Below are 12,259 nucleotides of genomic sequence, written 5' to 3' on the forward strand. Positions count from 1 at the left end.
CTTTTATTTTCACAGAGGCATTTGTCCTTCAGCAAATGAATCAAATTGCAGGTCTTCTAGTAAGCTTTGAGAGCACAGCATCAGAGCTATGAGCACCAGAGGCTGACCACAATGTTAACACCAGCAGTCCAGGAAACAGGACCAAGCCATTGAAATGTTCTTTTAGGTGAATGGGCAATGCCCAGGTTATTTCCTCACCGCTGCAGTTTTCTCACCTAATTGCCTGACCCCTACCTGTTCTATCAAACCTGTCTGCATTTACAGTAAGGAGCTGGTTCTACAACAAGGGTGATATGAAGAAATCAACAATTCTACCAGTTTTAGCTGTTTTTACTCCACGACCTATGAGTATCATGTATGAAAACAAACCTGCCTGTGTGGAACAAGATGTGACTATAAGCCTGGGTCTCTGAACCTTAAAATACGAGAAGGCTGCAACTGCTCTCATCTGAACAGCTTCTCTCTCCTGGTTGACAGATGGTTCCTGAGCTGGGATTAGAACCGGAATATAACATGGCCTCCTTCAATGCACAGAATTTACATTTGGCTGACTATATTTCATAAAAAATGTCATCATCCACAGCTTTATGAAAAACTGTGGCACTTCTCTTGAAACATTTTGCTGCAATCATTCTTTTTTTTTTTTTTTTTAAACAGATATTTTCTGCAGACCCTGGTGTTTGATCACAAAGGTATTAACAGCAATAACATGTGGTGACTTTCTTAAGGGCTTGACTGGAAATGAACCAAAAGCAACAAGTTCTGGCAAATTCCCAGTTCCAGCTCTGGTTAATTCTTTAGTGAAGCAGCAGCACTACAGTAGCAAACTTTTAACTTTCATATGCCCTTGCTTTCAAAACAAGTTCTAAGACAAATAGAACATGATTTACAATTAATTTCTCATTTACATTTCTAGAAATAAAAGAAGGGTGTGTTTTGCTCCCCAGTAAGTTTGTTTAAAAATTTAAAAAATCCCAGGAGACTGATGCTCTTGCCTGAACAGACTCCTGCTGTCAGCACACAGGATGTGCTATTTCATGGTTCAAAACTCGCATCCTTTGTTATGCCTGTCCTAACTGCTGTGGTCTGGCAGCCCTTTTTATTCACTCTAGGCTAATTTTGAATGATTACACAGAGCTATCCCAACTGTGGCAAACAAGGATTCCAGCCAGGACTTTTTCTAAAATGTTTTCCTCCCAAATGTTTAAATTATCCAGGTTAATCTGTGGAAGTTTACTTGGGGAAAAATAACCTTAACCATTGCACCATGGAAAATAACAGTAACACAGAAGACATTTCTCACGTACAGCTTTGACCTTGACATCATCCAAATCAATGGAAAAATTCCTACCAAGCTGATCAAAGCAGGATCAAGTCCTAAAAGCAGCCCTTCCGCTACTGGTCATGCTAACACCCCCAAATTGTCATTGGTCTAGAAGCACAAAATAGTGTTACAGGTGTACAATGGGCCCTTTGAAAATCTTTTCCATTGTGAAGCTAGTTTAGTATTTGAAAACACATACTCATGTTCAAAGGCAGCGTTAATAATTCACAAAGATGAATGAAATCTTAAGTGCTAACAAACATTCAGACAAAAACCATTCTTAAAATGAGAACAGATCTTGTACTATGGATTTTGAGACCACAGGTTGCACACATTTTTATTTCACTCTCAGACTTCACACTGTAAACCTCAAAGAAATGTGGTCTAGAAAAGACCCATTTTTTCTTAGCACAGAGATTCCTAACTTGTATGCATGGGAAAAGGCTTGCTATGAATGTTGATCTTTAAGGTCCTGGAAACATATGGGAAATACTTTCTTTTGATGTTTCAAGGATGTCCTTTTGCCATCTTAAGAGATTTTACAGGCAACATAGTTGGACAAGATGTTGGACAGGTTGGTCCTACATACATGTTTTTCTTACTTATATAGTACATCCTCCACAAAGTGGATTTTAATGTAGTTTTGCAGTCAGATTGTAGCATTTAAAAGCAATTGTAATAAATCATAATCAAGTAGAAGGTTGCAGCTTTCAGAACTTTATTATTTTTTTTATGCAGCATTTGGTTATTTTATCCACGTAGTCAGTCATAAGGCTGGAATTAAAAAAAAAAAAAAAAAAAAAAAAACAACACACAACAACAATGAAAAAAAAGCATTTTTTTCTACAGAAGAACCCTTCTCGTCATAGAACTTTGCATGCAGTAAATGTTGAGAAAATATAATGGATACAAACAGGAAAATTAGATGATTGGAGACTACGTGGAACAGTTCTTTGTATCCTCAAGATACACAAACTTCTCTATGACAGCTATACTACTATTTAGAAGCTGTTGGTATCACTTTAACAGATCATCTATTGTACCAGAAGTACAACTGGACCTCCTCCTATCAAAACTATGGTCCTAAGTGCATGCCATGGGTGTGTCACCTTGAACAGGCCACAACAGCGACTTCCAAGACCACATCTATGACTCCTTCCATGGTAGGCGTTGTTTCTGTTGGGACTTTTGCCACCATTGTGCTTAACTATTCTTGGTGTACCAAGGATGGAAAAAGTGCTTGTTAAATTGAAGAAACCAGTCAAAACAATCTTCTTGACAAAATAACACTACTAACACTTAGAAACCCAGCACGATTCTGATCTCACTGATAGGAGCATGTCAAGCTTAATTCAGTTCCAACAGCAATATTATTAAGCAGAATTACATGTGTCAGAACTAAAGATAATATCAGTGAAATCCGAATCATCATCCTTGCATCCCTCTTACATTAAGATGGCAAAATCACTGCTTATTGTATTACTTCACACATGGTTTGTGTTTTCAAAACACTATTAATCTTTCTTCATGTATTTCACAAAGATGCTTTACTAAAAGTATTTAAAATATTGATCCAATCTTCCCACTCCTCCCAGAAAAAAAAAAAAAAAAAAGAAAAAAAAAAAAAAGAAAGAAAGAAAATAGACTTGTACGTGCTATGGATGGTCTAGAGATATTTTAAACACCCAGCTGGGAAAAACATAAATTATATTAAGTTACAAGATTAGAAAAAAATGGGAATCTGTCCAGGAAAATGACATTCTGGGTAAAGTAAATAGGTATATTTATAGACTTCAGTGCTCTGAGCTATTTCCCAGTTTTACAAGCTGGAGATGAGAGTGTTTAATGTAGGTTTTCAAAACAAGATTATCCTAGAAGATACAGTTAACAAATGTGCAAGTTCTTTGTTACTAATCCAAATACTAAAAATATTATTAAAAACACAAAGCTAGTATTATTTTGCTTCCTTTTACATAAGTGGACTAAACGGAATGGTATTTACCATACCAAGAAATGGTATTTCTTTTAATCATTTCGTTTATAAGAGTGACTGATACGTTTATAACACCTGGTATCGTGACATACCTAAAAGTACTTCCCAGTTCTGGGAAAAATAAAAAGTACCTGAGAGATACTGCAAGCAAACTCACACCATGCTCCAAACCATGGCACTATTTCTTTTTAGCCAGGTCTTTTCCAAATGAGTTAAAGAATCTGGCATCCACACAGTTTAAAATCCTGACCTCCAAACGGGTCTTTCTGCTGTGAGGAACTGAAGGAGCAACCACTTACTAATGTTAAGAGGTGTAATGGATTAAAACAATTAATCTATTGTCCTTTCACCACTAATGGCTTTCCAAATTGTCTTTCTGACCTCTATTTATACTTAACCTGTACTTTTTTTTTTTTAATTATTATGAGATTGATCAAAGGGAACACTCCATCTTCAGTACTGGATAGACAAAATGCTAATGGAGGCAGGAAAAAATCGATTTTCCTGGCTTTTCACAGACCACTGCAGTTAATTATAACTTGGTCCTACACAACCCAGAAAAAGTATGGACTCCCATATATAAAGCTGTAGTGAAGAGTCTATTTTTTTGTTAGTGTTCATGGTGAAAAGGCACTTAAGATAATTAACACAGTATGCCTGTAATGTCTTTGAGCATGACGAAATCAGTAACTTTGGGTAAACTGTAAAGCAAACATTCCTTGTAATAAATTAGTTCTGGGCTGGGAAGGGCAAATACTGAGCAAGGTCCTGCAGCTTAACAAAGCAAGAGACGATTCACATGGGAGTCATTATCAGTACTGCAATATAGTTCTACATGTCTGTGTGGTAAAATCCATAACCATCTTGATAGGCACCTGGACTTCTACAGTTCCTGCCAAGAGAAGTACATAGGAAAGAAACAGAAAAGCCAGCAACTTGGGAGAAATCCCAAAGGCATTAAGATTAAAATAAAATAAAATAATTGAAGTCCTAAGCACATCCAAGTCTACACTCAGATGTCTAAAAGGAGTTTGGCACCAAGCTTCTTATGCAAATCAGCTCGTTGAGAAAAAACACACACACACAAAAAAAAAAAGGACTATCCCATGCTTCAACAACATGATACATAATTGAAATAACATACCCCACATTTTATGCTGGTCTTTGATTTTGCCTATTTAATCTACATTTTTATTGTCCAGGCCACATTGTGGTTATGTAGATGTGATATGCACATATGCACACATGTATATACCTGTACACATAAGTATTTCTATGCCTATGTATCTATAAAGGGAAGTATAGTTTCTCTAGAAACTTTACATTACAAGCTGATGATTAACCTACCTTCTCCCCTAGCAGAAGTGATACTGTTAACACAGTACAGATTGATACAGACTACGGTACAGTTTTACATCGTTTCTAATACATTTATATGTTTGTTTGTTTTTTTTTCTTTTCTATTTATATTGCCCTATATAAATTAGCTGAAATCTTAGAGAACACGACATTTTCTGAAATGAGTATAAGTAAAACAAATATGTCATAAAGAGCCAGAAGTATTTGATGAGATTCTTTTTGTTGCTTTGCACAAGCTGGAAAGATGAGCTCAAGTACTGTTTATAGCAAACTTGGTGAAATTTGCTCCTTACTACATTCCCCTGCCTCTCCCCGAGCCTACATGATGCAACCTACCCAACACACCTGACATCTTATTTTCCCCAAGGCTACTGAATCTTTCAGTATTGAGGACAGGCTCTACACAGATAGTACACAGCTATTCAATATTTTATTTTATCCTATTAGTCAATATATAACATCAGGCTTGATATACAGCATAGTTTTATAATCCAGCTCTGAAGACAGAATTGGTCCTTCCCAAGAAGCCTGTCTGTGGAACTGATCCCCATATTTGCATGGTTAAGTATTAATTAACAGGCTAGTGAGACCAATTATATAATTTCTGTTTTAAATGGATGACACTACGACAGATCAAAAAATACATGTAATGGTAACAATAAATGAAGAAAAGGTTTCATTAATCTTGAATGCCCAGTTTGAGACAGGTGAACCTGTTTTTTCATGATACTCTGCACTTTTTATGGTCAAAGCACAGCTTTCATGTCACCAGCATCAGATCCACAATTCACCTCAACTCCAGCACCTCTTAAGAGCTTACTGTTGTAACTTGTAACAAGCCTTTCATTGTAGCTTTTGTCAATAATACCTGAAAAGGCAAATTGACACATTATGAAGTATTATTACATCTAAACATTTTGCTAAGCAAAAGCAATAGGCAAAAACCTTGATTTTTACAGGATTTGCCACAAACAAAAACTGTGTTTTGCCATAGACATAAGCAGAGAAAATTATCTTTGGCAAGGTAACATTCTAAATTCAGTATATAGATGCGAGTCTACATACTGAAGTATAGTCCCTTTATTTTCCAGATGCAAAATAATTTTTTTTGTTCGTTTGTATAGGAAACATAAAACTCTAGATTTTGTTATACTAGAAATTCCCAGGAAACAATGTGAGTTTAAACCAAATCCAATTCTTTACCCTGTAAAAATTATAATAATAATAATAATAATACATATTCTTAAAGGCACAGTTGAGTAGATTTTCTCTTTTTATATTATTTGACTTTATATTATTTACTATATTGGAATATAACTGCAAATAAAATTAATGAGAATATCACATTCTATCAATGAATTCATAAGTTCATAAAAACCCAAACTCTAATGAGAGTTATTGGAGGGCAATTTTACATGCATAAATGAACAAAATTATCTACCTCTCTTGACTTAATTAGCCAACTGGCAACAATACCAATATACCTGCTAGGAATGCCATTGAAAATTTATCCAATAAACATGTATTCTTAAATCATCTACTTTTTACTGCAAAGCCTACAGTAACTAGTCTGATCTATGCTACCCTTTACTGACATCAAGCTGTGTCCGTACTATTTCCTAAAGGAAAATGCCAGCTCTACCGCCTATTTCACTCCCTCAAATTGAGTATTTTTTTCTATCACTTCAGCTGAACCCAAGTTGAATCCGAGGAGAGAAGCTCTCTCCTTCCTTTATACCAGGATAATTATAGCATGTTAATTACCCAGCCCCCTGTGTTTCACTGTTTTAAGCATAACAGGACAGTTACGGAAAACAACTTCTAATGAGTGAACTAGCCTAGATGATTGGTAGCTGATAATGGACAAAGTCTGGAGGAGGACAGCAAAGCTTTCCTTCCTCAGAGGAAAAGTGATCACCTTTTGATCTTCCTTGGTACACACTTTCAGTCCTTGAATCCATGGGAAGTTAGTGTTATCCAGGCTACTCAGACCTTGAGCATTAGCATTTAAGAGCATGTGTAGCCAATGCATGACAGACTGATCCACGAAAAGGCAAAGGCAGGATGATGCTTTGATTCCACACCAAGCACTGAGCAACAGGAAAATAATACTACTTCTTGCTTTCTGCATCCCATACTAAGGTTCACCTGGCAAAGAATACATGACTCTCGGGGCACAAAATGAGTATTTTGCTACTGTGAAAATTTCAACACAGATGTTCTTTTCTAGAATCAATTAAGAAGTGTTTTTACCTCTAGATGTTTAGTTTTTGCAACAGTTTTTAACTTCTGCTCTAGTTTTTCCATGCTCACAGGCTACACATGTTTTGTGGGGACTTCTAACACAGAAACAGAAGGAAGATGGAGGCTACAGTTGAGTGACTGTAGCATTTCATTTCTCAAAAACTATCCTTTAGATCCTTCTTGTACCTATGTGGGAAAAACACTGATTCATTTTACACTGTTTGAATGTGTTTCTTAATATGACATTCAAGTTCTCATTCCTATTCTTGGCAATATATCTGAAATTGTCACAGTTTGAGCAACTAACCTGGCCTAAATTTAGCTTTAGGAGCCTGTGGGAAAATCCTGTATTCATTTAATCAAACACAGAGTGAAGTGATGCTGTTGGGAAACACAGGAAAAGCTACTGTGTACATATTCCCAGCTGACAACAGTGCCCTAGCTCCCACATACCACCCTGGAGCCGTTTCAGGAAGACATCCCTGTTAATACTTCAGTTTTTTACACACTTAAACCTTTAGAGCTGCTGAACAGAGTGCTCAGATTTTCACATGTACTGGCTGTGCTGCTCAGCTACATGCGGAATCTGTTGCAAAGGAGCTCACATTTTATCATAGCAGAAGTCCCTTTAAAAATATGTAACCACACAATTTTTAAATATATCCACTAGAAAACAAAACAAAAAAAAAAAACAAAAACAAAAAACAAAACAAAACAAAAAAAAACAAAAAACAAAAAACAACTTTTTGTGTGTTTGTTTGGTTGGTTTGGTTTGCTTTCCCTTGTGTTTTTTGTTGTTACTGCTGTTTTGTTTTTCATGTGGGTAGTCTCTATTTTGTTCTGGACAGGTATAGGGACAGTAATTCCATGCCCACTGCTTACCATCACAGTCACACACTGCAGGACTACCCAGCAACACAAATTTGGCCTCGATCAAACATGAGCACAAAACTGCATGTATGTGAAAGTGGTCAGGCCTGACAATTTAAAATGTTAGCTAGCATTTGTGTTGGCTGCAGGAGAAGTAAAGATATCTAATGCCAAAGGCATCTTGAGAACTATCTTTTAGGGACACTGCAATTGCCAAACAATCTGAATTAGCTCTCTAGATGTGACAGTGACAAAATAAGGAGTTTGAGAGAGGTTCTCAAGCAGGGAAGGGACAAATCAGAAGTGTCTTCTCAGCAAAAATGTGGTTAATCATTCTAAGTAACAGTTTATTTGCTAAGAAAATGACCGCAGGACTAGTGGAGTGCTGATCAGAGCATTTCTACATGTATTCCAGGTCTCTCCTTCCAAGGACTGAAGTACAATGACATCATCATTCTGATTCAATTAACAACAAATGATGGCAATGATGCACTTTCACCAGAGCATCAACCATCTAACCTAACAACATCTCCTTAAGTGTAACAGAGGAACTGAAAGGACCTAAAATAGCAGATATTTAATGGCTAGCGGAGGACCCTGTACCATCCCCTAAAGAAGTGCAATTGCTGTAACCTGTTCCAGATTTACAGGGGTTTGTCCACTGGTTTATACACTCTAGAATATACTAACTCTTAAGATAAATCCTGATGAATAAAAACCCAGTTGCAAACTCCTTTTGCATACAGAGCTACAGCAGCTGTTGCATATACAAATATATTTGCTCTTTCTTGCAGATCATGATCACTCTTCTGTTTGGATGGTGTTATGGTATTGCTTCCTTCCAAAAATCCATCTTCTGGGAGTTAATAGCAGAGCCTAGTTGCAGTTGGGCTGCAACAAGACAGAAATGTTTCCCAGCTGAAAGACAGAAACAGGATGTAGCAGCTTCCTGAATTTTCACTGCTGACCTTTAGCCAAACATTTTTTTTATATTTTTTTTTCCAAAACATTAAATGAGTAATACTCATTATATGTTGATCTCTGGTACTCTACTGGGTACGTGCAAAATTCCTATAGGTAGGCTGCATCACAAATTATGGCTGGGGGTCCTGACAGTCTGCAGCACGACCCTTACTAGAGGAGACCTTTATCTTCTCCGATGGATTCCTTTCGTCTACAAGTTCTGATGAGCGGGTGAACTGGACAAAAGGGGACTCAAAGGCATGTTGTTAAGGATAATATGCCAGGAAAGAGTGAGCATTCTTTAGTACATTTTATACTTATTTTATTATAATTTTCATGGAAAACGATTGATGTACCACTAACGTTTGTTTTTTTTCCTTACTAAGTCTCTTAACTTGCATGTATCATATAAACTCAGTATCGAGGCATAAGAATTCAAAACAGATTGTTGTGTTTAATTAAGGTGTGCAAGAAAAATAAACTTAACACGGCTTACTTAACTTGCAGTCCAAAACTGTACGGTATTCACTAAAGACTCATCTATGCAATCCATAGAACTGTATTTGCAATGTGTAATTTAGAGATTAACTGTCTTGGATCAGTGGAACAGTGACTGCTGAACTAGAACTGTGGATCTCCATCTCTGGTGATGTTAAAGACTCAGCTAGATGAAGTCACAGCCAAGCCCTGATCTAGTGCTGGTAACACTCCTGGCTGGAACACAGGCTGGACTAGATGACCTCCAGAGGTCCCTTCAAGCCAACATTTCTGTGATTCTCTGGTAAGATTACCCCGTCTTTAATGAATGAATTCAAGAAAAAAAAAGCATGGTCACAAAGATTTCACATTCAACGGCAACCCTGTAACTCAAAAATTGTAGTAGAGCAATGGCAAGACAGCTACACTGCCATATTATTAAAACTGCCACAGAATAAATGAGATAGGGTAGTATAGAAGCTGTCCTGTTGAAAGAAGACTGCTTTCTCTACGTTGGATAATCTCCTTCTCCCTTAAAACATACAATATCAAGAGACCATATTAAACCATCTCTTCTAACTACATAGCAGCCTGAAGCCTTACAAAGCTTACAACTCTGTAAGCATTTATGTCTTTTTAAAGCATTTCTTGTACTTGTGGCTATGGATCAGAACTACCATATTTCTGGCAAGCAGAACGCTGTTGGCACTACGCATTTCGCATATTTCTTTCAATCCCACAATCCATCAGAAGTTTTAAATGGAGACAGTCATTGCCCTGCATGCAAAGGTCGGATACAAAAAAGCGGGTTCAAGAGGATAAACGCAAAAATCACTCTGATGTCTACATGAAGTTACAGTCCCTGTACGCAGTGACATTTCTAATTCACGCGCAGCATATTATCAAAATTGCACGCCAGTTGCAGATAGAGCCACACGCCCACACGCCCACACCCCATCCCCACACCCCACACCCCACACCCCATCCCCACACACACTTACTTGATGTCCTCCCAGACGGCGGGGCCGTAGTTGCGGATGACCAGCAGCTCCAGGGCGTGATTGACGAAGCCGTACTGCGGGGCAGGGCGAGGCGGCGGCACGGTCAGCAGGCGCCCTAGGGGGGAGGCCCCGGTCCCCCCACACCCCCACCGCCCCCTCCCCTCACCGCCCCCACCCCAAAACCCCCCAAAAAATAAAAGGCGGATGCCCGGCCCCCCTCCCCAGCTGCCCCAGCCTCTCCCCTCCGCGCCGCCGAGCTCGTCCCGGTCCCGGTCCCGGTCCCGGCCCCGTCAGCGCCGGGCAGGGATGGCGGCGGCCGGAGCTCACCATGGTGCCGCCGCCGCCGCCGCCGCTGCCGAAGAGCGGCCCCGCTGCCCTCACCGCCTCCCCCGGCCGCCGCCGCCCCGAGTGGCAGCCGGCACAGCCAATGGGAAGCGCGGCCGGCGCGCTGCCCGCCAATCGGAGGCGGAGGCGGGACTGCGGGCCGTGGAGGGGAGGGAGGAGGGATGCGGCGGGGAGGAGGGTCCCCGGCCCCGGCCTCTGTGGGACGGGGATGGAGGGACGGGCCCCGAAAAGCCTCGGCCCCCGGAGGCAGAATGCAGGGGGTGCCCCTGCAGAGGGCAGGGGAGTTTCTATGCTACGTCCCCCTTCTCTTCGGGGTGCGTTGTGTGAGAGGAAACCCGCCTTGTTGCTGACGTGATGCCTGTGAGATGTGCGCATCCCTTTTTTTCCCTGTAGCTCTTCACAGAATCACAGAATTTCCTAGGTTGGAAGAGACCTCAAGGTCATCGAGTCCAACCTCCAACCTAACGCTAACAGCCCTCCACTAAACCATATCCCTAAGCTCTACATCTAAACGTCTTTTGAAGACTTCCAGGGGTGGTGACTCCACCACTTCCCTGGGCAGCCCATTCCAATGTCTAACAACCCTTTCAGTGAAGAAGTTCTTCCTAACATCTAACCTAAAACTCCCCTGGCTCAACTTAAGCCCATTCCCCTTCGTCCTGTCACCAGGCACGTGGGAGAACAGGCCAACCCCCACCTCGCTACAGCCTCCCTTGAGGTACCTAAAAAGAGCGATAAGGTCACCCCTGAGCCTCCTCTTCTCCAGGCTGAACAAGCCCAGCTCCCTCAGCCGCTCCTCATAGGACTTGTTCTCCAGGCCCCTCACCAGCTTCGTCGCCCTTCTCTGCACCCGCTCAAGCACCTCCATGTCCTTCTTGTAGCGAGGGGCCCAAAACTGAACACAGTACTCGAGGTGTGGCCTCACCAGAGCTGAGTACAGGGGGAACAGCATTTTGTATGGTTCTCTTCCCAGCAGAGAACCATACAAAACACTGCCCTAGAGTTTCCTGCACATCAAAAGGGGGTTTCCAAATGCTTTTCTCCAGCTGGGGTTGTTGGGACTCGGCTGACAGTCTGAAGATTGTCAAAGTGCCTGGCAAAATCACAGTGATTAGGAAGGTACATGGAGGGCAGTGTATGCTCTGGTGTCAATGCCCTTTGCAGGGGTTGCTTTTGCGGGAACAGAAATGGTTCCTCAATTGTTTCACATCCACATGCAATTGCTTAGCTTTTGGCCAGATAATTGCCCTGTGAAGAGTGGAGAACCAGAGGAGCAAAATGATTGCAGCTATTTCTGTTTCTGTGTGTTAATTTTCAAAGGTTAATGAAGTTAAAAACACAATAAGTGCTTTCAATACATTTTTGTGTGCGTTGACAAGTCCTTGTCAGTAGCTAATGTGAAAGAGACGTTACTGTAGAGTGTTGTTACAATGTTCTAACCTACTAAACAGAGATTTTCAAAGGGATCTCCAAGTAAGTTATGACCCTTACAACTGGAGTTTGAATAGAGGATTGCTGACAACATGCCAAGGAGGCTTCAGAAATAACACAATCATCACATGTGATAACCTATGTGGAACAGAAGAGATAGTGCAGCACTTAAAACAAACAAACAAACAAGAAAAAAAAAAAAAAACCACAACATATTTAGTTTAAAGCCCTTTATACCATCTACAGATTTAG

The 12,259-nt window shown here is 40.2% G+C and overlaps 1 protein-coding gene across 1 annotated transcript in view; it reads right to left on the reverse strand.

Annotated features, from left to right (window-relative positions):
- The window catches only part of GUCY1B1 (guanylate cyclase 1 soluble subunit beta 1), a 39,970-nt gene extending 29,379 nt beyond the window's left edge, over positions 1 to 10,591 (reverse strand). The window contains exons 1-2 of the mRNA XM_082759837.1: positions 10,559 to 10,591; positions 10,232 to 10,305 (exon numbers count right to left, since the gene is read on the reverse strand). Of these exons, the coding sequence (XP_082615963.1) occupies positions 10,232 to 10,305; positions 10,559 to 10,561 (77 nt within the window). The 5' untranslated portion in view covers positions 10,562 to 10,591. The remainder of the gene's footprint in view (positions 1 to 10,231; positions 10,306 to 10,558) is intronic.
- Positions 10,592 to 12,259: the final 1,668 nt, after the last annotated feature.

Source organism: Aythya marila, assembly GCF_965140915.1.
Source record: "Aythya marila genome assembly, chromosome: 4".
Taxonomy (NCBI): domain Eukaryota; kingdom Metazoa; phylum Chordata; class Aves; order Anseriformes; family Anatidae; genus Aythya; species Aythya marila.